Here is a 25,000-nt window from a genome sequence, read left to right as displayed (position 1 = left end):
AGAGTTTAATTTTCCACTGCTGGGGCTCAGTTGGAGTACAAGGGACTAAAGATAGCACTTACATTAAACTACACTCTATAAAAATCTATATCGAAAGATAAGTGCGTCACGGCACACGTTTGAAAACGTGAAGCGTACCCTTATCAGCCAGCTAGCTGTCCAAGCAACCGGATGTCAGCCAGGCAATATATTTTTTACCTTTTTAGTCAAGCAATCGATATCAAGCACCAGCTTGTCAATCTGTCTTACTAACAACTCACTAGGCAAGCATACTTATTTCCTAAATTGTCATTTTTCGTTTCGCAGATATTGATGAGTGCCATGTCCAAAATGGAACGTTAAACGATTGCGACTCCAACGCTCTGTGTACCAACACTGAAGGAACATACGTGTGTCGGTGTATTGCAGGATATGAAGGAGATGGAAGAACCTGCAGAGGTGACCTTCTTGACTGATATTGTGATTGACGTTGTTTCTAAGCCGTTTATAATCTAGTTTGCGTTGGCAAATGGAGGGAAACAAGGCTTAAATCTGAAAAAGAAAAACGTTCTTTTTTTCTGTCCTGCCGTAAACTTTGCAGAGTACGCACACCCGAGAAAAACTCCGCCCTTAAAATGCCGCTTCAAAAAAATAGCTTTTTTGTTCAAAAGTCTACTTTTATTCTGTGTCTATAAGAAATGCTATTTTAAAACTCATTTACATTCTTGTCCCAGGTCATGAGAATTGAGGTATTTAAAGATTCAGGTATTATCAAATGGCTTTTCTTGTTTTATTAGACAGTAATGAATGCTCCAAAAATGACTCGAAGTGTGATCCTAACGCGTTGTGTACCAACACAGAGGGCTCCTATCTTTGCTTTTGTCGCGAAGGTTTCACCGGCGATGGAACAAATTGTTCAGGTAAACGAAACCTTTACATAAGACGATTGTAACTGACATCTTTCAAACGCCTGCCAAAAAGAAAGTAAGTGTCAATGCGTTTTTCTATCGTTTATTGGTAAAATATCTTCGAAAGACAATACTCCTAAAATTGGTTGTTGTTACCACATTTTTGTAGACTAAACTCTTCAGTGCTGGCGTCAGGACAATTATCTATCCCAAGGGTTATAATGAATGTGTGAAGCTCATGATTGGCTCAAAAGGGGAAGTTCTGTTTCCCGGAAAAATGGATGCAGAAGTAACTTGGTCAATGGAAACCCTGTCACGAGTACATCAAAGTAGTATGCTTTTTATCATGGGCTCCCTACATAACTTATTGATTTATCGAATGTGGGATTTTCTCATTTTTCATACTAACAAGTGCATATTTTTTAGATCTGGATTTGTATTTTTAGATGTTGTTGTCGTCATTCTAATTGTTTCTGTTCTTGTCAATTGCGACTAGATGTTGATGAGTGTGTACGTGATGAGGCAAATGAGTGTGACCCTAACGCGCTGTGCACCAATACTGAGGGCTCATATGTATGTCGTTGTTTAAATGGTTACGTTGGAGACGGGAGAAGCTGTTCAGGTGAGGATTATGGGATCATCCACTCGATTAGCCAATCCTATTTGGATGATCCCGATTCGCTCTACTTAGATGTTAGACATAATTTATTTTGCTCCTTTTAGATCGACTTTCATATGACCTTGAAAGAGTGTTCGCAATTTGTTTCACGGACCAATGTTTGGCAACATTAAAACAAACCTTCTCCTTATTCCCCCCAAGAAAACTTCTATAATGTGGGCAGTAAGCAGTTCGATTACCCAATCACATTACTGCACTTAAAATGACGTCAAAGCGAAATGCCGATCGCTTTCCAGAAAGTTCCATGGAAGGACAACGTTGTTTGCATCCGTGTTCGCAAAGCCAATGAAAATTTGCGCTCGTTTGGTTTTGTTCGATAGGCCAATTAAATGTTTTGCATTTTGCTTACGTTCTGTTTTTACCTTTATATTCCAATATCATACAAAAGTGGGTCTATTTCAATTGTTTGTTATGTTAATTGATCTTTAGTCTGTATCCTTGTAATGCTGAATTGAGTTGAGTTGACTTAAATGAGCAAATTATGTTATGTTATGTTATGTTATGTTATGTTATGTTATGTTATGTTATGTTATATCATGTCATGTCATATTATGTTATGTTATGGAAACCTTGGAAAAATCACGAAAAGTCGTTTAGGGCTTTGAAATGGAATAGAGCATAGGCAAATTGAATTGAAAAAGGGAGCAAAGATATTGAAGGAAACAACAAAACAAAAATCCTTTTAAAAGATAAAAAAGCAAGGATCATATTTCAAACGTTAGAATAAGAACAAGTACCACCCCTGAGAAGCCGCGTGATCAACTTCGCAGTGAGATTTGATTGGTGAATGAAACAAAGGCAATTTTTGAGAATAGAGTGATCGGGCAATACTGTAAAGAAGCAGTTCTAAATTATTTCCACGTAACGAGCGTTCGTTTTCAAATTCTGCCTTTGGAGAATAATTAAGTTTGATTTAACCAATAAACCCTTAATCGAAATGACTGAAAAAAGAAGTCGGGGAGACGTTTTTAAGGTATTTACAGATTCCTAAATGCGACTCAACAAAAGGTCACAATAACATCTTCAATTTCTGATAACTTGACCGTGAAGTCGAAGGCTTCATGCCCTACTTTTCTCGGAACAGTGTGTCGTTCAGTGGCGTTATGTAGTGTTCCACATTAATTATCGATGAAGTGATACGATACGAGGGTTAAGTTGATTACTCCACCCTTCTCAATTGTATGTGGGCAGTTGGTTTGGTAGGGGATTTGATTGCTCGGTGGTCCAGCGCTACCAGCTTCAACTGGTCTACCTACTGACCAGCTGGTCAACGTAGAACAATTTTTCCCTTTACAAATCCTCTGTGCAATTTACAGATGTTGATGAATGTACCAGTCCCGAATTAAACGACTGTGATGCCAACGCCTTGTGTACCAACACGAACGGATCCTACACATGTCAGTGTCCCATTGGTTACTCTGGGAATGGTCGAAACTGTACAGGTGAGTCAATGACAAGATGGAAAAAGGCACACACTATCCACGTTAGCAGGTCACGAGAGCTTAAGCGCTTAAAAGAGCAATATCACACTTCGGTAGATGTTCGTGTAACATTTACAAAGCCACAAGTCTGTAATTGTCATCCGCATTAGTCTCCAAAATTTTGCAAAGTTGAGGTTGTTATACACTTGACGGGAAAAAAGGTCGCTTCAGTGAGTCGACGGTTCTTTATCCGACTATGATGACCCGTTGCTGCATTTCCTGCATATTTTCTGAGGGCCGCTTTCTCGAACTTTTTCGGGCGTATTTAGGGTGCCAAAACTCTCTCTACTTAATTTGAAAAGAAAAGTATTTACAGGAATGAAATATTAAAATGTAAATGTTTCTGATCTTGAAATCATGTTAAAACACTAGCTTTTTATAGTAGGAGTATAGAACGTTGACCAATATTGCGTTTCTGGCCTTACACGTCTTCGAGACTTTGCCATGAATGAGGTTCCTGGGTTGAGTTCATATTAGCAGAGTGACCTCGTGTTCCAGGTCGTGTTTAACCAAATAGAACAAGTTTACATGATCTGGTTGTGCGCTCACCCTGCTTCGTGCACTGAACTCGGCCCTGGAGAAAAGCCGGGAGAGGTTCGTTGACGCGAAGGAATCAATTGCATATCTGATTTAAGGCATCGTTATCATCACCTTTCTCATCATCATTGTCGTTATAATTATCATAATTATCACCATTATTATTGTTATTCTCGTCGTTATTTTTAAATCCAGACGTCAATGAATGCAATCTTGACGCGCTAAACGAATGCGACTCCAAAGCCCTGTGCACCAACACTGAGGGTTTCTACATTTGTCGCTGTCTAAGAGGTTACCAGGGAGACGGCAGATTCTGCGCTGGTAAGGACGCTAATTCATACTTCGTACTTGTACGTAAAAGTTACCGTTTGTATTCTTTGTATACGCAACACCATACAAGGTACGTCGTTCCAACCGTTCCAATTTTGTAATTGGGATACATTACATTCCGGTATGACTAGAAAAGCGCTTAAGCATCACCATCACCTTACAACTTCAACATCACTCGTGTCTCGGAATTCAGACAATTAAACTCGCGAAGTGTCCCCCAAATGCTGCTGCTCAAATAAGGATAAACAGTTAACAATTATTGGACGAGGTTGAGCAAAATATCGTGATTTGTCAGTGCCGAGCAGATCAATTATTTGCCGAAGCCAAAGGCTGAGGCAAATAATTAATCTGCGAGACACTGACAAATCACGATATCTTGCGATAACCGAGTTCAATAATTACTTTATCATTCGATAACTTAGTTAACTTTATTTTTCACAATTGCCAATAATTAAATCTTTTTTCTGAAAGCTCAGGAAAGCGAACTGCCATTTTCACATCATTCGTCGAATAATTATTGCATTTACCCTAAGCTAAAAACAGCACTAACCTTTACCCTTACTTTATTGTTGGAAATGGGAAGCAAAGGCTCAGACTTAAGGGACACTTCCTGCTGGATGTCAAAAGTGAGCGTGCGTCTCATTAAGTCCATTTCTGGACAGAAGTGCTACATTCGTGCATTTATTCCTTGAGCAGTAACGGACGGAAATTTAGCGTTATTTCTTTATGGCCGTTGTAAATAGTGTTAACATCGTTGACCACCGACGTTTCACTGCTGGGCCTTAGTTGGTAGCTTTTGAACAGCGTGTTAGATGTTGCTGGGCGAAGTTTAGATTGGCCATTCTGCTCTACAATCCATAACATTGCCCGTGCGTGTACAACATTACTCGGGAGATCCTCGACTATCTGAACACAACATCTCATCATGACCTCCTTGTCAAAGTGCCTCTAACCGTCCTTCGATGACACAGAAATTTCTCAACGTAGATTTTCTTCCAAAAGAAGAAAGCAAAACAGGTTGTGATTTCACCTGAGGAATAGAGCGTATTCCTCTTACTTGCTGCTTCCCATGACAAAACTCTGCTAATTTTACCTACATAACTGAAATATCAAGGAGAAAACCTCAAATATGTTTGTTACTAGAAAAAAATATTTATGTCAACAAAACATCAACCCACTTGTATCTACAAGCTCTTGTACAGCCTTTTTTTTTAACCAGGAAAATTTAGTTTTATCAAACGTGATGATAAAGGTCGAATTACCACCGTGAATTATTTGGAAAGCTGACGTTTCGAGCTTTAGCCGTTCGTCATTCGCTCTGACGAGGGGCTAACGCACGAAACGTCAGCTTGACAAATCACTCTCCCACCGACGCCTCGGCTTTCCAAATCACTCCCCCACCGACGCAATAAACTAGAAACTGGTTTACTTTTTTTTAACCAGCAGCGCAGAAGGTGATTTTTGTTTCGAAGTGTCCATGATGTTTGCTGTTTTTAATCATGAATTGCAGACGTGGATGAGTGCACCACAGAAGAAACTAACGACTGTGATTCTAATGCCCTGTGTTCGAATACTGATGGTTCTTATGTTTGTCGCTGTAATGTGGGGTATTTTGGAGATGGCAGGAATTGCACAGGTAAATCGGAGTTGATACTTTTTTTTTTTTTGCGGTGTGGGGAGCTGCGAGCTGTACCTCTGCGGACCTGCGAGTACCTAAAGAACATGACTAACGATCAGAAATTGCGAAAAGCTAACAATGAATTTAGAGATGAAGTAACGAAACCAAAAACGAAAATAGAAGTGGTTTTACAAGACTGTAAGTTCATATAGAGAAGTGGGAACGATAATTGACCAAATGAAAAACTGATCATCCTTGGTCCTTCTCTTTTTCTAGTATAATCTGATTTTTCTTTTCCCTCTTCATCTATTTTCAATTGTAATATTTATTAGTCGGGCGACCGACTCTAGGTTTACCAGTGTATTTCTTCGCAAATGTCCGTCACGTGCAATGGGCAATACCGCAGATATGTAGTGAAGGCTCAATGTTCATTCCGCTTCGTTTTCATTTCTCTTCGGTAACCTTAGAAGTGATTCTCTGTGATGGTAGGCATTCATTACAAGTGTGGCAGAAGCGAGTTACGGTGTTAGGTCCAATACCCTCAAACCACTTACAAACGCACAGACTGTTCGTGGTAGACCCACATCAAAAGACGAAAATGAGCGTGCATTTCGAAAGGGCCGCGAACTCTTGGCAAATATCTCAAATGTTCCTATCAAGCTCTTACAAGTTCTAAAGAGATCAGTTGAGCAGTCATTGAGTACAAAATATGTGCAAACTATGACTAGCAATGACAGAAGTATATTAAGGAACTTTACTCGAAATTTTGACGCTGGCGGGTGCAAGCTCAGGGGGCAAGCTGATATTTTCTGATATTTGATAATCAGTATAATTATAATGGCACGGAGGACAACAACGACAACAAGAAAGCCGTCACTTAATTACCGAAGCGAAGATGCAAGTAACTTCTTTAATTTTATGACTGTCATGATCATTATTTCATATATTTTGTACAATGTATCAAGTGGATTATCAGTTCTATCAATTCTCTTTGTACTGCATTAGTTTTCTGTTTAATCATGTACGTTGGCATGTTGTATACGATTGCGTTACCAACACGAGCAATGTTGAATGTACTGGGAAAATGTGATGTATTAGGGGAGGCAATGCAGCCATTTGTACATCATCAACATGATGGCGTAGTGAAAAATAAAATATAGAGAGGAACTGAGATCTCGTTATGCTAAATTTGTGTATTGTAATCATAACCGTGTTGTACGTGAATGCCATGTGACGAGGTGTCGTGATCGCGAACCAAGTAGGATCCTGTGAAGAAGCAGAAACGTCTGTCGCAGAAAAGCAGAAAACTGAGGGTATTTGTGTGGGAAAAGATTCTTAAGATCACTCCTTTGTCGTCAAAACTTCATGTTAACATCAGTTGCAGGCAGAGTAGTCAAATGAAAAGAAGGCGAATAATTGCCAGTCTCGGTTCTTTTGAAAAAGTGAGGAAAAAACCAGCTTCTATTCGACGAAAATTTCGTCAAACAGTACGTTTGACTTGCTTTGGAAAATACACTGAAAACGCGTAAATCTGAAGAAATATCAAGTGTTGTACACATGCTGTGGACCAATGAGTTTGTACAAGAATGGTGATCATAGATGATACTGTGCTGAAATAAATCTATGTAATGGCATAGAAACAAATCCTGGGCCTCCAATGAATAATATTGATCCAACCTTGACAGTAAAGGCACCATACAGTCAAGGTGATATTACAGTATTTGGTGCAAATGCTGGGCAACAATGCGTTGCAATGAGTTTGTGTGCTTTGATTTATAATAATATCAAAGGAATTAATACATGTAACTGTCACTATGTACAGGGCAGGTGTATTTAATGCAATCAGAATTACCAGCTATGATTGCTATGTCTGAGAAAAAATACCAGCTTAATTATAGTGAAAGCTACACAGGTAATCTACATAACAGTGATTCAATTATTGAGGGATATCAGTACAGTATACGTATAGACAGTGCATTTGAATCACTCTTGTCACAAAATTATTCTTCATTTACTCTGACAATAGGATGTATTGGTGTTAGTATCTATCATACTGATAATGGGAGTTATAAGATTTTTGATTCTCATGCAAGAGATGAATATGGTAGAAGCCATCCCCAAGGTACATGTGTACTATTAGAAGTACCATCCATTAAGGACTTAGTACAGTATTTCCAGGCTATACACTCACCCGGTGACAATTATGAACTCAGAAGGCTGCATATTAGTACATATGAAATAACTGCAGCGAACAGTGTCAGAGAACAATGCAACTGCACTTGTAAACAATGCTGTGCTGTAGGGCTGTATGCTTTGTGTTACTCAACAGCAAAGTCTTGTAGTTATTGGAAATCCAAAACGTTATGTTGCATAGTTGACCAAGGAAACAAATTCTATCGTCACCTGAGCATTAACGGACACCTCACAAGTGCAGATTTACCCAAGAGTCTTGATCTTTGTGAAGTTGATGGTAGCAATGGTAATGAATTTATTGTAATGAATTTATATAGCGCATTTGCTATTGGCATATTCAAATGCACTTTACAAGCAAGTGATCTATGGGTGAGATCGGACATCAAGTCAGCAATGTTTTCACGACGAAATGCATGTTGTTTTTGCCAGTGTGATTACAGATTTCGTGATCTTTCTTTGAGACATGCACATCTTTCCATCTACTACACAACGCTCATGATCTTTAGCAGCACACGTGTGGCCACAGCCCGACTTACGATCCTAGATCGTCTTGTGATAATTAAAAATTGCATGTAACTTATTTTAATTTTGTTGCATAGCCTTATTTAAATCTGCATTATTATGTATGTTGGTAATTTATTGTACTCGTTTTGTCCCTCTTCGACTAGCTTTGTGGCTATTTGCGGGACAAGCCCTTTAGACCATTCATTTTGTAAATAAATAATTTGTTGTTGTTTTTGTTGTTATAATTAATTGAGGAAGATGCTATGCGTCGCCTTGGCCTAACTTCTTTTTAGACACGGTGTTCAACCCTATTGGTCCTTATTCATGACATAGAATATGTAAAATATTGAACTGGATTTTTTGCCAGGCTTTCTTCGCAACTGCCAAGTTAACGATGACCACCATCTCTTGTGTATTGAATCCTATTGCTAATACAGAAAAGTGTGTAAAACTGTTTGTTTGTTTCTTGTGGGTGTATACGAAATGTCAACAAAAGTATTTTTAGAGTGAAAGAAGTTGCCTTTTTTTAAAGTTACCCTTCAATAGAATGTGTGTTCGTGTATGGTATAGCGTGCCCTGGTATTTTGACATAAATCACAAGCGTTGTAACGCAGGGGTATCAAAACATGGAAGTCGTTTCGAAAAAAAAAAAAACTCTTAAGACCAAACCCTTTAAGAATTTGTGTCCTTCTCAACGTATTTGAATCCTATCGCTTGATATGGCTGTGAAGAGGGAACGATGTCATTTGTTCTTCTAGGGCAAAGTAGAACTTAATTGTTTTAATTTTTCTTTAGATATTGACGAATGTGCCCGCCCCGAAACCAACGATTGCAATTCAAACGCACTGTGTACGAACACTGAAGGGTCCTATGTTTGTCGCTGTGTCAATGGATATGAAGGAGACGGTAACAACTGTGCAGGTGAGCGAATCCTCCGAGATTGACTTAATGATTGCTTTTAAGTGAGATTTTCAACTTGTTGCCCCTCGCTTTTTTCCTTGTTTATACTGTTAACCATCCTGTTTACGACGATGTCTTGGGTATACGCGGAAAATAATCACCTTCAGTATAAATACATAGGTTATTGTTGGTAGGGGTAAGAAAGGGACACGTAAACAAAAAAAACCATGTACATACATGAACGCAAACCAACCACACGCAAAAACATTCAAGATTATAATTGAAATTAATAATTAACAATTAGACCCGTAGCCCTTGCGGGCTACGGGTCAATAGCCCATTCGGCTTCGCCTCATGGGCTATTAAACCGTGGCCCTTGAGGGCGAAGGGTCTAATTGTTTTAGTATCACCCAACTTGTCGGACAGAAAAGGCCATAATAAAGTTAGCAAATGCAAGTTGAATAAATATTTATTTGGGAATAAACCGAAAGAAAGCGTCACGCTTTTCGCTACTCGAGGACTATTAGTAATAGTCCTCTAGTAGCGTAGCCAATCAAAATGCAGGATTTGCATTTGTCCACTAGTTGGGTGATACTAACAGCTTATATTACAGAAAAAACCATATCAAACGTGTCTCCCGGTAGAGCCCTCCTCTTATTTCTACAATCTTGCATAAAATTGAATTGTCTTAGATATAGATGAATGCGCCAGTCCCGACACAAACGATTGTCACATCAATGCTTCCTGTAATAACAGCAATGGATCCTACACTTGTCGCTGTCGTGATGGTTACCAGGGTGATGGTAGAACCTGCACAGGTAAGGCCACGTGTTATTTTATCGACATATCATTGACAAGTTTGCGAGGAATGAAGGGGCCCGATTCCTAATCAAGCCAGACACGTTTAATGGATAATGACTGTAAGCTCACTCCGTGCTTTCACCGAGCAAAAATTGCTGACGTATGAAGTTGGCTCTCAAACAACAAAAACCTTTCCACATCTTGGTCATATTCGGCCTTTACTTTATATAGAAAAGAAACGATTAGAAATACTACGAGGGGTAAAACTTGTAGCGCGCACTTCGTAACGTTCCGTTATTTCTAATTAATTTTCTTGGGTAACTTTACCTTGATACTTCTTCTTTTACTCGTAGTTATTGGTTGTTCGCCACCTTGTGGTGCGAACGCGTTTTGCCAGGACAGCGGCAGTGGGCGTCTCTCTTGCGTCTGTAACGGTGGTTTTGAAGGTGACGGCTACAACTGTACTGGTGAGTCAACGGCAACTATTGTTTTCTGAACGAAGATCCCATAAACCTGAAAATGTAGGTGTATCCATAGCAATCATGTAATGGAGGGACCACGAAGGAGGGGTGGGGGGCTTTGCTTTGCTTTGATTGTTTTTTTAGGGATCCAGCCGGATGACGTAGACCACTTTCATAAATGGCGACTACCTTCCCATTCTTTTGCATTTATGTTAATTAGACCTACTGCCCTCATTTTGAAACAAATATTCTTTTGAAATTTGCTCGTCGTTGCGAGTATAAAAAGGCTTATTAGCATTGAAACGGAAGAGTATTTTATTTGAAAGCCATTATGAAAGAGATCTATTGTAATGCATTTTTTTACCACAATTGCTTGTAATCTCGCAATCTGATTGGCTAATTTGCCGTTGTCGATAAGAGTCTAGACAACACTGTACGCGTCATGCTCGCGTCAATTTGTCACGCAATGTAAAAGGCAATCAGGAAAGCCCATTTTGGGAAATAAACCAATCATATGGCGAGAAAGTTATAGACAACGCTTGCTCTTTCTTTGTGTCAAGATTTTGGTCACGCCCTGAAATAAAAACTTGCTTTGGCGTTGAATATTGTAGTAAAAACAAATCGAAAGTGGTTCAGCGTTATCTGTACTCTTATCGACAACGATATTCGTCAGCACAGTGGTCAAAATGTTGTGGACTCACGAGGCGGAGCCGAGTCGTGAAAGTTTGGGAGAAAGTTTGAGAGAACTTGAAAGTTTGGGAGAACTCGAAAAAGCTGAGGAAACACTCGCCTGTGGCTCGTGTTCCCACAGCATTTCTCGTTCTCCCAAACTTTCACTCGTGTTTCTATAACTCGATAGAAACATGGTACATGTTCTCTATTTCTTAAATAAATGGTGAAACGATTATCCCTAATACTGTTTCTCTTCAGTGACTAGATTCTTTTCGGTCTAAAAATTAGAAATAGTCCTTGCGGTCCTTCCTCGACCTTGACGTTTACATTGACGTTGACGACGCAGCTTTACCTATGCGTAAGAAAGAAACAATTCTTGTTCCATTTTAGAATACAAAATTCGATATCTTCTCGCTTTAAATGGAGTGGGAAAGAAAAGTAGGGGGACACTTTTGCGGGAGCAGAGGTGGTGTAGTGACAAGAGTACTCGCCTCCCACCAGTGTGGCCTGGATTCGTTTCTCAGACCTGACGTCACATGTGGGTTCAGATTGTTGGCTTTACACTTTGCACATTGTCTTCAATTAGTGACCCAACGCTAAATGCACTTGACACTCAAGTAAAGGTCTTCATCGTCACCATCATCATCATCATAAATCATCATCGTCATTATTATGCCACAATGTAAAATGTAAAATAAAAAGGCTTTGTTTATAGTAGAAGTGCACTTAGCTATCGAGCTAGTTAACAAGTATCCCATCATCATCATCATCATCATCATCATCATCATCATCATCATCATTATTATTATTATTATTATTATTATTATCATTATTTGTGACGCTTATTAAAATGGCATGCATCTAATTTGGAACATTTCTGACAAGGCAATAATCAAACCAAAAGTTTTGCTGTCTATATATCTATAAAGTTAACTCTCCCGTCCAATGCATGCGTTAATTTAGCTTAAAATATTATTATCTTTATTGTCATTTTCATTTGTTCCGGCATTCATCTCCGTACTTTATACATCCAGACATTGATGAGTGTCTCAATGACGAGCAAAATGAATGCGACCCCAAAGCCATGTGTACCAACACTGAGGGTTTCTACATATGTCGCTGCCTTAGAGGTTACCAGGGAGACGGCAGGTTTTGCTTTGGTAAGATCAACACTCCAACTTCAATATCTTTCTGAAGGCAAACCGAGGTGACAATTGAAGTGTCCCCAAAGGTTTCACACAGCAGTCTTTAAGACACTAACTATTTAATGTACGTAACGTACAAATATTTCTTTTCACTCGCATTCATTACCACTACTCCGAGTGTTGTATTGCTTGCTTGAAAGCTCGTGATGCTACGGACATCGTAAGGATCTTAAACACTGTAAAAGGGGTCGCTTTACGCTCTGCTTTTGTTCGGATTCGTTCAAGTACGACTGATTATCCAACATGGCCATCAAAAAATGGCAACAAAAAGACGGAACTCCTGAAAGATATTTCCAGCGCGAGAAAAAGGGACGAGCGATTAAAGGAAAAAAGAACGACAGCGATTGATAACATCTTTTATTAAATTCTCAACCTCGGATAATGCATTTCCCATGCTCTGATTGGTTCACTCAATCTCATTTATCAGCTCATATACCTTAGTTTGACCTTATATGGTAAATGATTGCGCTTAGCGTTGCTAAACTAAAATTCTTTTCGCCAGAAAGCAAAAAAAAAAAAAACGTTTTTGTGGAAAGTTTGGATCAATTCCGAAGCTTAGAAGTACGCGAAAAGGGTGAGAAATGCTTTTGAGATGAGCCTGCGTCTGTCTGACGGCAAGTTATTACACAACATCGCAAGTTTTTGCGATTTCGCTAGGAATTTCTCCCTTTTTTCGATCGTATTTGGTACTTACAAACTTTTGGGGTTTAAGGAATTTAATAAAACAATTATTCCATTCGCGCTTGTTGGATGAGAGACTGGTTATAGCCATACGCACCTGGTTGGCTATTTACGATCTCATATCGAACGCGCGCTCATGGAATAATTGTTAAATAACACATTACGGGGCTTTTTATTGGACAAATTATCAGACAGCTCTGTATGGGACCGCGTTTGATTGACAAATCGTAAGCATGTGCCTAAGGAACCACGCCTTTTATAGTGCGACACGACAACGACGAGAACAGGGAGTTTACGCAAGAACGACGACGACGGCCACGAGAACGCAACAAAACAATGGATTTATCGAGCAAAAGCAATAGCTCTGCACGCCCTGCACGTGCGTTTTACACTTTTGTACGTTTCTTCCCCGTCCTGGTCCTGACAACAACGTGAATTTGACCAATTTGAGGTTGTGCGGAGGACGTGAGAAACTGAAGAAACCGTAATCATTATTTTTTTTGCCAAACAACCACACCGTTCATGCCAATTGTTGATACACATTTTCCTTTCCGAACGACTTGGGATTATAACGAGATTATTACAATGACGGGAAATAATATTTTTAGACGACATTCTCGTCGTTGATGAAATGGTATATGAAATGAATCATATGAACTGCGGATATGAAATCAAGTGAAGCTATGATCTTCGCAGTTACGAACGCAATTTTTACAATTGCGTAGAGAAGCCTGAAAAATTCAGTTGAAGTCCTGAATTTTTCAGGCTTCTCTACGCAATTGTAAAAATTGCGTTCGTAACTGCGAAGGTCATAGCTTCACTTGATTCTCGTCGTTTTTACGTAAGACTGGGAACAATGGCTCTGCACGCCCTGCACGTGCGTTGTACATGCGATTTACTCACCAAAAAGGCGCGAAATAACTTTTCTTATTACATAAGTATAGAGATTTACGTACATTTCCGTGATGAAATGACATACTTTGTTCCACTAGTGAAAATTTCTCGTATCGGCCTTTTGATTGGCTAATATTATATTGAACTTAAAAAGTTTTAAAAGTGCTCAAGGGAGGTATGGAAGGTAAAGGTTTCTTTTCTTTCTTTTTTTTTTGGAGGGGGGGGGGGGGGGGCTTTTTTTCACAATTGGTGGTTTGATAGCCTCTCGATTAACACTTACCTCGTTAACTTTATGATCTCTGTAGTCATATAGTAAACAAGTTACTTCGTGGTTGGCTCGTTTGTACGCTTTTTATTACTCACTCGTTCGCTTCGCTCACTCGTTCGTTTACGCGATCCTTCACAACTCGTGAATAAAAATCGTACGCACACACCAACAATGAAGTAATCTGTATATTCACAAAGTGTTATAAGTAGCACAAAGCCAATTAGATGTCGCGTATTGTATTTTGGAGAAAACGATACGTCCAATCAGGATCCGCGTATCATGTTTTTCCACGTGTGAGCTGACTGGCAGCGTTCAGTTTTCAAGCCATTCGCAAAATGACACAAATTCGCTGTACGGACTGTTTTTAAAGTCAAATTTTTTTGAAAAAATGAATAAGAAAAAAATTGTCGCTTCAGTAAAGAATTATGTTGAAATCATGAGAACAGAAACACTAGAGAAAAATAATCGAGACGTACAGGTGTTGAAAGAATTCAAGTATTGAAAAAAAGGAGAAGAGCGATTGCGGCAGCAGAATTGAACAAGTATCTTGCAGAGTTTATTCGCTCTGGTAGACGCAAAGGCCGAGAAGATTATAAACCCTCAAGGTTACGGTGTTTTGTCTCTAGCGTTAAAAGCCATATGAATAAAAATTTGAATTGTCGAGGAAAAGCCACCAGTTAAAATAAAAAAAAGCTGAAAAAAGCAGGCACAGCTGAACCATCGAAAAAAAATGGAAGAGAATCGGAATCAGTTGACGATTGAACTTAAGAAGTTAAGTTTTACATTCTGTGCTTGCTGTAATATTGATTTCTAACGTAAACACCGTATGAGCTTGTGACTTGAATCTGCGTAGTTCAGTATGCATATAATTTACATAATACGCCATCACTAATACTTACCAACTCGTACGTAAATACCCTGCGTATGGACACACTTTCCATGAAGTATTCTATATTTGGTATGTTTCTCTATAAACATGACAAATAATCTCAAACGTCCTGCACAGTACAAAGTTGAATTCCCAATATACTGTCGAACTGTGTTGCTCTGCACACCAACATTACTTCATTCCAGCATTCATCGTACGTTTAGAACGTTCGTTTTTTTAATTTACGCTTTTTAATAAGTGGCCAGTTTGTTATGGGCAAAAGCGAACAAATTTCCTGGACCATCAAACAATACTCTTATAGGTTCGGCAGAATTCGCTGACGCCGCGCGGAGCCCCCTTCTAGCCTGATCACCTCCGTTTTCAAATAAACGACTTCCTGGTTTTATGTTACCGTCCAAGTTTCTCCTCTTTATGAAGTGAGTGAGCCTTTCCCATTTTATCCCCTCTGTCACAGATATGGATGAATGCGCGAGACCGGAAACTAATGAATGTGGGCTGAACGCTCTGTGCAAGAACACGAATGGTTCATATTCCTGTAGCTGTAAGGATGGATACACGGGTAACGGCATCAACTGCACAGGTAAAGTGTTGTTTCGATTTGATATAGTATAATATTATACGAATTCCGACTTGGTTTCGAGACGAACATTCACTAGGGTACATTAAAAACATCTTGAGGTGGAAGTTAGCCCTGGGATATTTGGATTTTGGAGCTCCGCGATGGGGTGGGTAGGGGAAAAGTGGCGTATTACCAGACTCTGCGTGGAGGGCGGCAGAATTCAAATGCCCGTGATTGGCATGGACGGCCAACTAATATCAGTTAGTAGTTCATATTTTTTGCCATAACATCTGACTTATGTGCACCTTTCGTCTTCAGATCTTGACGAATGTGCGCAAAATGAAACGAATGATTGCGACCCCAATGCAATTTGTACGAACATCGAAGGCTTCTATGTCTGCCGATGCATTCAAGGATATCAGGGCGACGGGAGACGTTGTGAAGGTAAAAAGAAAGTGTTAAGAGGAATAGGTCTAGTGGTATGTTTAGGGGTATAGTTTCTATACCTGCTTTCCGCGTTTCGGTTGGGTTTCACTGTGTCAGGTGACCATGAGTAGGAGCTTCCATATGCACTATATTCTTGAGTCAACCTTTGCGCGAATCTTTCTATTTTTAGAACTAACCCTTTGGTAGGAGACTTGCATTTATGTCAATTTACATCAGTTTGCACAATTTGTATACATTGTTTTAGCTATTTTTGTCTTCGTTTGACAAGAACATTATTCTGATTGGCCATTCTTAACAGTGCGTGCCGAGCCGAAGAACTCGTGGCATTCTAAACTATGAAAAAAATTCAGTAATATCTCTTGTGAAACCATATGGCTTTTCTCTCAAGTCACTATTACCCGAATGTGTTCTGATGTCACTGTTTTGTCACCTCATGTCTTGTGATTTATTCATTCATTCACTTTAGCTCGTTTAAGGGCTTTGTTGCTTTAGTTTCCTTATTCAGTATACACTCTTTATTGTACTGAATCATTTAAAGTCTTGTCGTTATGCAAAGTAATTCGTTCGTGCTAACGTAAATAAAAGAAACTCCAGAAGCCAAGTAAGGTAGCGTTTTATTAATTTCCAACAGCTGTTGCTAACGTGCGCTTAGTTACCATGACGTTTTAACCAAAGATTACCTCTTGCGCATCAATTTGCAGATATCAATGAATGCACTGATCCTGAATTAAACGGATGTGACACCAATGCTGCTTGTAACAATACTGAGGGTTCCTACGTTTGTCGCTGCCAGAGTGGATTTCAGGGCGATGGAAAAATCTGTGATGGTAAGATGACATTTGTTATTTGCGCCGTGTTACCTTTAAATGTCATTCTGTCACTCATTCTGTGACGGGTAAAATGAAACTTTTCCCTTAAATGCATTCAAAGTCCTTTAATGAGAGAGACGCATAGTCCATAGGCATAAAATAGGATAGTATTCTAAGCAAATACTACACAGACGATTGATGACTGCAGTCAACGGTAACGTAATCTCGTATATATCTCAGACGCCAGGTCTGAATTCTTCCCCGTGTTGTCACTCAGCAGTTAAAAGGGAGCTTCACTTTTAGGAAGTTGTACTTATTTGCAGATGTAAATGAATGCGGAAATTCTGAAACAAATGATTGTAGCGACAACGCTGTGTGCAGCAACACTGAAGGATCTTATGTATGCCGCTGTCTTGACGGTTATAAGGGTAACGGCAAAAACTGCTCTGCTAAGCATTTGTTTTTTTTTTTTTCATTTATGCCTTGTGAGTAAGAGCTGGTCGACACCAGCGCAATCATAAGCACATGGGACATGCGTAGAAGCGTATTGGTAACTGGTGTCTTTGTCCGAACAAAAGGTACTTATGGTCAAAACGCTACTTAGTTTGCGCATGTCACATGTGCTTGAGCTTGCGTAGCAAGTAAAAATCATTTTCCCAAACCCTTTTGCTTCTTTCAACTTGCCTAAAAATGAACGAATAAACTCAAGTGAATTTAGAGCTATCTAGCACAATTTTGCTGTCATGGTTAAGTCAAATTGACTCGCTCTTGCATTAAACAATTTTGCTTTAAAAGCATGACAAGACAAATTGCTTAAAGAATTCAAGTAGAAGTGACATGCACGCATTACGGGCCTATCGTTTTCCTTTTCTTCACAGATATCGATGAATGTGCCAGACCGGACTCAAACGACTGTGACATCAACGGTTTATGTAACAATACCGAAGGGTCCTACAGCTGTCGGTGTCTTGATGGATTCGAGGGTGATGGCAGAAATTGCACAGGTAATACAGCTGAAATCACCCAGTTACGTACAACGCTGCTCTTTGCAATCTGTAATCTCACTGGATCGGACCAATCAGGAGCGTTGCGGCCATTAGGCCCAATCTGATTGGCCATTATATATTTGGCGGGACTTGTGTTCTAAATTTAGATAATACCGTAAACTGATTGGCCAATTCATAGAGATTGCAGGGACTGGGACTTCTGGGTTATGGACCCCAGACAATGAGCGATATTTTCGCGGTAGATTTTCTGTAAGTACCTTTCTCTGATTACCGTCCTGCAAAAACTACTTTTGTGTCAAACGTTTGCACTAAGTAAGGTATTTTTTTTTCCAGTCTTGTCGTTGAAATCTGATGTCTTAAATCCGTCCTTTCCCTCACCTCCCCCCCCCCCCCCCAAATAAAAATAAAAATAAAAATAAAAATAATAATTGGAACGGAAGCTAAAGTGAAGTCTGGAAGTGCTCGTTGACAGTCAAAACGTCAATGTAGCTAAAAAGTACATTCTTATTTAAGAGATGAAAGAGTAGCACATGCAGTTAAACTAGGCTTGTATTGAGCCACTGTATTCTAAATTTATCATTTAGGTTTTTTTCTTATTTTGTTCATTACAGATATCGATGAATGCGCCAGACCAGAGACAAACGACTGTCATACCAACGCTTCATGCTTCAATAATGCGGGGTCCTACACCTGTCGATGCCTTGATGGTTTCCGAGGCGATGGTAAAAACTGCTCAGGTAATTAATCAATTTCTTGCCCCACATAGTTGCTGAACTTTAAGATGTGTCATAGCTTAAAAAAAATACGCGACCTGCCATTTGTATTGATAATTTGCAGCAAATGCAAGATTTTGTTGTTTGGCAATAACTTTGTGCCATTCATAAGAGATATTCATATCTTCGCGGTGGTAAATGCAAGAAAAGACCAATACTCCTGAAGAATTCTCACCCATTTTATTTTTTTCCACCTTAACAAAAAGGTTTTCTTTGACGCTATTCTTTCTGTAGCCATTGTCACTGGTTGTTCTCCGTCCTGTGGTGCCGATGCTTTTTGTCAGCAAACTGATGACCGTCCTGTGTGTGCCTGCGATCCTGGTTACCAAGGAGACGGTTACAACTGTGCAGGTTAGTGCTATGTGCCTGTTTTGTTTGAGCTCATCCGTTCACTTGGTAGTTTAACAGCAAAGCTTGAGAGCTATTATTCGAACAAAAACGAGGCTCAGACTACCTGTGGGCCCATTTAATCGAAGCAGTGACATTGCCATGCTTTCTCTAATTATTAAGTCTAATCAAATCCTATTGGTTGCCATGCTTTCAAACGGATAGCATGGCAATCATTGCCCATGGCATAAAATCCAAATTTGCGTATATTCTGCCTTATACAACTTGGCCATGGTCCCCGTCCTTGAAATTGCGATGCGTCTATTTTGTTTTGTACTGTTTAAAGTCCTTATCCGGACAGACTGAATATGATCAACCATTAAAAAAAAAAAAAAAAAAATACAAATGCAGCTTTTCCTTCTCACTTATCCTAAGATCCTGGGTGTTAATAGGGCGAAAAAGAATAAACTAAGTGGAGAGTTTCATGCCGTCTTCATTTGAAACTCAAAAGAGACACCTGAAGACACCAAAAAAATTCTGCAAATGCTTGCCAGTTCTCAGAGCTTTTGTTTTATCCCACAACGAAACATGACTGTTGTTTTGCAGACAAAGACGAATGCGAAACTGGAGAGAGTTTTTGTCACGAGAACGCGCTCTGCTCCAATACTCCCGGAAGTTACATATGTCGCTGTATCCGAGGTTTTGAGGGTGATGGTAGAACTTGCGTAGGTAGGTCTCACGCTCGCTCCGCAAAGCATGTAGTCTCGTGCGGCGCTAACAATTGTTAATAGCGAGGCGCGAATGTGTGTCGGTCGTATTACCGGAAATTGCATGGGTAGCATGAGAGAAAGCAAATATTTCCATCGTCTTTTAAACCTCAAATTTGCTTTGCTCGCAACGCGAGTACGCTTATTACACCTCATTGACTCTGGATCAGTGGCTCCTTTTTATAAGATTTGCCATTACAATCTGGTCCCAGATTTTGACCCTCCCATCTACTGTTCTGCAACGATTGCAATTAAATTGACTCTATCTGTCTTGCGACACTCTTCCCTGGAAAATTCCGGTTCCCAGCTTTTAATCAAACTGAGTTTGTAAGTGTTTGTAAAAGGCAGTGAAATTGAATGGTTAACTATCCTAGTTAATTGTCAATTACAACACTAGGGAACTGGTTTTCCAAGATTTGAGGTGTTTGACAAATATGCGAAAAGTGTACAAAACGTTTTAGCTTCCAGTGGCTTTATCATAATCGTCTTTCTCGTCATGAATAGTACACAGCGTAACATAACCCTTATCGGATTTGCACCCAGCTTTAATTCCATGAAGTGACTGAAAAACACGTTCTCTAGCCTTTGCTGGAGTATTTTGTACTTTCTACAATGTTCTAAATTTGCTGAAGGTCGCTATAGGTACCTTGTTGAATGATAAGAATTCTCCTCTGAGGGTTGATTCCTTTAACAGATCGAGACGAATGTAAGAGGAACGACACGTGCGCAGTAAATGAAAGTTGTTTGAACACGTTGGGGTCATACAAATGCACCTGTGGGCCTGGTTACATCGGAGAAGCAGGAAATTGCAAAGGTAACCAGTTACTGCTTTGCGCACCTTGGATTTCTTACTGTTGCTTACCCGTTGAATGCGATAATTGCCAAGTACCACGTGGCTCAATGGAACCTCTCGATGGCTGTTATTTCGTAGCTCTGTCACGTAATTTCCTTTTACTTACACAGTATTTCAAAGTGACAACTCGTTTATTGATAAGTGTTTCGTCCCGTCGCACCCGACAGGGAAGGGTAGTGAAAGGACCAGATAGACTGAACTTGTGACGTCATTACCCATTACCCACCCTAAAACGTAGCTAAGTCACGTTTCTGCCTTTTTTGTTGTCAGTTTTAAGCAAAATTAATGGCAATGATTCAAGGTAAAATATTTTGAGGGAAGAGGTATATCGCGTTTCTTGACAGTTATTGCCGATATAAAGAGTTTCCAATGATTAGGAATATCGTTGCAAAATGTCAAGAGTTATTTGTATAATCTTCAAAAGAATCTTATAAACCATTTCAACCGATCCATTATTTTTTGAAAAAAATGTTTAGATCTCGGGCAAACAATAGATTTTAATTTTAAACACAGTCTAAGAAGAAGAACGTTTACAGCTATGTAAACGAGAGAGTGCCGTTGAGTATCCTTAAACTGTGAAAAATCCCTTTATGCCAACTATTAATTTTTCTCTTAAATTTAGATATCGATGAGTGCAGTACTGGAGAATCGGATTGTCATGTGAACGCTTTATGTTCAAACACTATTGGCTTTTATGTGTGTCGATGCATCAGAGGTTATGAAGGAGATGGCAAAACTTGTCTAGGTACATGTTTAAGTTATAACATAGTAGGCAAATCCACGTAATTCTTCCCAGTGGGCGCGGCGAGCCTGCTTATTGATTTTTTTCTGCGCGTTCATGGCGTGAGCAAATGCAATCTTTCTCTTTGTTCGCAGAAAATGCACTGGCGACGTTATGGGAACAATTGCTTTATCCTTTTAGCTTTGTGTATATCGAGTAAAAAAGCCCTTGAGGACTTTGGAAGCATTTGAAATATCTTAAGTCGCTCTTGGCTTTGCCTCGAGCAACTTATCGCCGTTTTAGCTCTCCGAACTTCCTGTGTGCTTCTGAACTCGATATACGCCTGCAAAACCAGGGACGATTGTTAATTGCCTGGCTTGTTTCACAAATCACCTTCGCAGTTAATCTTTGTGATGTGTCGAGCAAAAAAACAGTATAACCTACGTCACAGGCCTTCAAAAGAACAGAGGGATATTTGGCGGGAAAATTTTTGTGATGTAACTCACTAGGAAGCCCTTTTCGCGTATGAATTCTTGTGCGCTTATTTTTATTTCTTTGCTCTGAGAACGTGAGTACATAAAAAAAAAAAAATCCATGATTCTGTTTGTGCGTTTTGGGTCGGATTGCAATCATTGCGCATTGCGAACTTTATTCAACCTGGCCATGTACAAATGCCTCGAAGAAAGGGAGAGGAGTTAATACCGTACGCCTCATGCATGACAGGTTCTATGAAAGAATGACCCGGATAGCGGGATCGCCCCAAACATGTCACGTTCAGTATAAATGACCACAGAAATTTCCCTTATGGACGTGAATTTATTGAAGTGGCTTTATTGCCGCTCAACCAATCGGAAAATCAAATGCCAGCCGTGTAATAAGTTTTTGATCAATTCAGATCTCAAGAGGCCCTGATTTTCTTCTCTTTTTGTTTTCAGATCGAAATGAATGCAAAGATGGCTCGGCCAAATGTCCCTCCAATGCGGATTGTTCAAATACTGATGGATCTTACAAATGCAGATGCACTGAGGGTTTCATACAAAACGAACAAGGCCTTTGTGCAGGTTCGAAAACAGTGTGAAGTCTGCAAAGCAAAAAACATATTCTAGTATATTTTATGAAGAGGGTCTTCATGAAAACATCCAATCCAACAGAAAAATGACTGTAATTAGACCAAAACAAACATTGTTTACTTTCAAATTTGTTTACATTTTTCAAAGACAGTATCAATGAATTTCAGAATCGTTTAAAGGCTGGTTTTCACTGGCGACGGAGTCGGAGTCGGAGTCGTAATCAGAAGCGCAAAGCGATACGATCTGCAAATCAAACTGTCGGAGTCGGAAGCGGAATACCGATTCCGCTTATGACTCCGTCGCTTACGATCCAGTGAAAACTGCATTGTCGGGGTCAGAAGCAGAAGGGGATGAATAAACCAATCACAAACATCGATTCCAAGCATTGTGATTGGTTGGTTCTTTCGCTTCTGCTTCCGACTCCGGCAGTCTAATTTTCACTGGATCATAAGTGACGGAGTCATAAGCGGAGTCGGAAGAAATGAAAACGTTCTGATTCTTGCGACTCCGATTCCGTCGAGCTGATGACTCCGCTTTCGACTCCGATCTTCTATTTTCACTAGGTCATAAGCGGTCTTACCATTCCGACTACGACTCCGCCTCCGTCGCTAGTGAAAACCAGCCTTAATTTGCTTTCAAATTTCCCGAGCTCCGACATCTTGATTAATTGTCATGTATTATGGTTGCCCCATTCTTATTATACAAAAGCTCTTTGTGTCAAAATAACATTTCAACCCTGACAAATCACAGTTGTAAAGTGAGATTTACAAATCAGGTTAGCAAATTAGTGCAACTATGCACGGGTTAGCAGCTGCTTAGCAACGGATTAGCAAATGGTCAGCTTGTCTAAGTCAAAAACAACTAAAATAGTCACGACATTAACTAAAGTGGCTTGCGCGAATTTAAAATTTAAATGGTGCGTTGCCAAAACGGATAAACTGAATTAGTATCACCCAACTAGTGGACTTCGCCCTCAAGGGCCACGGGTCAATAGCCCATTCGGCTTCGCCTCATGGGCTATTGACCCGTAGCCCTTGCGGGCTACGGGTCTAATTGTTAAATAGCACGCGCAATTGAATGTCGGTTAGCGCAAATTCAAGTATCCCGTGCCTGGTTGCCAAAACGTTAATAACAAACACCGCTCCTTCTCAGGACCTCACTTATCCTGATGATTAAATTCCTTCGAGGTAAGAAAGAATTTTATGCGCGAATTCTTTTGCAGATTTTGACGAATGCGCCGCTGGTGTAATAGATTGTGATCCAAACGCTTATTGCACCAACACCGTGGGCTCGTTTAATTGCACTTGTAAAACCGGATATACAGGCAATGGAATAACTTGCACCGGTATGTTATTTTAAGGTTGGAGTCTTTGATTCAGTACTTAATCCTTCAATAGAGCTTGTTCACCATGAGTATTTGTTTATGTCCGAATTCTTTTGCAGATTTTGATGAATGTGCCTCTGGTAAGGCAGACTGTGATGCAAACGCATTTTGCGATAATACTGTGGGTTCATTTAATTGCACCTGTCGAACGGGATACACTGGCAATGGAACAACTTGCACCGGTATGTGATTTAAGCTTAAAGTCTTTGGTTCACTACTAAATCTTTCAATCAAGCTAGTTCACCTGTGAGCATTTTTTTTATGCGCGAATTCCTTTGCAGATTTTGATGAATGTGCGGCTGGTGTGACAGACTGCGATCCAAACGCATATTGCACCAACACCGAGGGCTCATTTAACTGCACCTGTCAAACTGGATACACTGGAAATGGAACAACTTGCACAGGTGTGTGATTCTAATCTTGAAGTCTTTGAGTCAGTACTAAATCCTTCAATAAAGCTACAATCATAGACAAAAGTAGTTGGGAAGGTTATGTAAATGAACCACACCAGAGCTGTATTTCAATCTGCTTCTGTTAAAGCTCAAAAGAAATAGTTTCACTTTCTCTTACATAGCCCCCCTCCCCCCTATTCAATGTTGGAAGGTAAGTCAACAATTTTCCGCTGAAACCATTCAGTTTTGCACAACATTGAAGGAGGGGGGAGGGGAGACAAGCAATGAAGACTTCAAAAGTACTAACCTTCCCAACAGTTTTGTCTAGGATTGTATGAGAGTAGGAAATCTGCTTTTAACGCTTATAACTCTCGTAGTATTTGACATGTGGCTTCCATTTGTTATTCTGGACACGTTCTTATAATGTACTTTCCAATGCATAAATAAAATCTCACAATACTGAAATTTGCTTAAAATCATCGTTTTATGATTTGGATTTCAGACTTGCGTGACGCTTCACAACGTTACTCCAAAATCCGTTCTGTTGGGGAAGTGTTTACTAAGAATGCCATAAAAAATACATTTTTGTTGTTTTATGTTTCATACTCGTTAAAAGATAGCTTTCTTTTTGGAGGACGTTGGAAGAATGCCAAAAACTGTTTTATTTCGATCGATTTAGCAAGAAATGGTACGAGCAGTGCGAGAGCACTTACATTACTCCCAACATCACTCCCAACATTACTCCATTTTCGAAGCCTAAAATAATGCCTTTACAGCACAGCTACAGATAAATCATTGAAACTGGAGTGTAAAGGGTTTCAAAGGAAATAGTAGTAGGACTTTGCATGGTCATTTCAGCTTTATTTTAGGTAAACTGCAACATTACTCCAC

The 25,000-nt window shown here is 39.7% G+C and overlaps 1 protein-coding gene across 1 annotated transcript in view; it reads left to right on the top strand.

The window, feature by feature from the left end:
• The window catches only part of LOC138012615 (uncharacterized), a 129,446-nt gene that overhangs the window by 35,895 nt on the left and 68,551 nt on the right, over nt 1-25,000 (top strand). Inside the window, exons 34-56 of the mRNA XM_068859437.1 lie at nt 307-438; nt 777-899; nt 1,384-1,509; nt 2,883-3,008; nt 3,780-3,905; nt 5,425-5,550; nt 9,025-9,150; nt 9,822-9,947; nt 10,284-10,397; nt 12,098-12,223; nt 15,455-15,580; nt 15,878-16,003; nt 16,708-16,833; nt 17,694-17,819; nt 18,434-18,559; nt 18,830-18,946; nt 19,529-19,651; nt 20,384-20,503; nt 21,165-21,287; nt 22,199-22,324; nt 23,556-23,678; nt 23,777-23,899; nt 23,999-24,121. Coding sequence (XP_068715538.1) covers nt 307-438; nt 777-899; nt 1,384-1,509; nt 2,883-3,008; nt 3,780-3,905; nt 5,425-5,550; nt 9,025-9,150; nt 9,822-9,947; nt 10,284-10,397; nt 12,098-12,223; nt 15,455-15,580; nt 15,878-16,003; nt 16,708-16,833; nt 17,694-17,819; nt 18,434-18,559; nt 18,830-18,946; nt 19,529-19,651; nt 20,384-20,503; nt 21,165-21,287; nt 22,199-22,324; nt 23,556-23,678; nt 23,777-23,899; nt 23,999-24,121 — 2,859 coding nt within the window. The remainder of the gene's footprint in view (nt 1-306; nt 439-776; nt 900-1,383; nt 1,510-2,882; nt 3,009-3,779; nt 3,906-5,424; nt 5,551-9,024; nt 9,151-9,821; nt 9,948-10,283; nt 10,398-12,097; nt 12,224-15,454; nt 15,581-15,877; nt 16,004-16,707; nt 16,834-17,693; nt 17,820-18,433; nt 18,560-18,829; nt 18,947-19,528; nt 19,652-20,383; nt 20,504-21,164; nt 21,288-22,198; nt 22,325-23,555; nt 23,679-23,776; nt 23,900-23,998; nt 24,122-25,000) is intronic.

The sequence above is a fragment of the Montipora foliosa genome, chromosome 8 (assembly GCF_036669935.1).
Source record: "Montipora foliosa isolate CH-2021 chromosome 8, ASM3666993v2, whole genome shotgun sequence".
Lineage (NCBI taxonomy): Eukaryota > Metazoa > Cnidaria > Anthozoa > Scleractinia > Acroporidae > Montipora > Montipora foliosa.
Note: the sequence above shows the minus strand (reverse complement) of the source record. Positions and strands in the feature narration are given on the sequence as shown.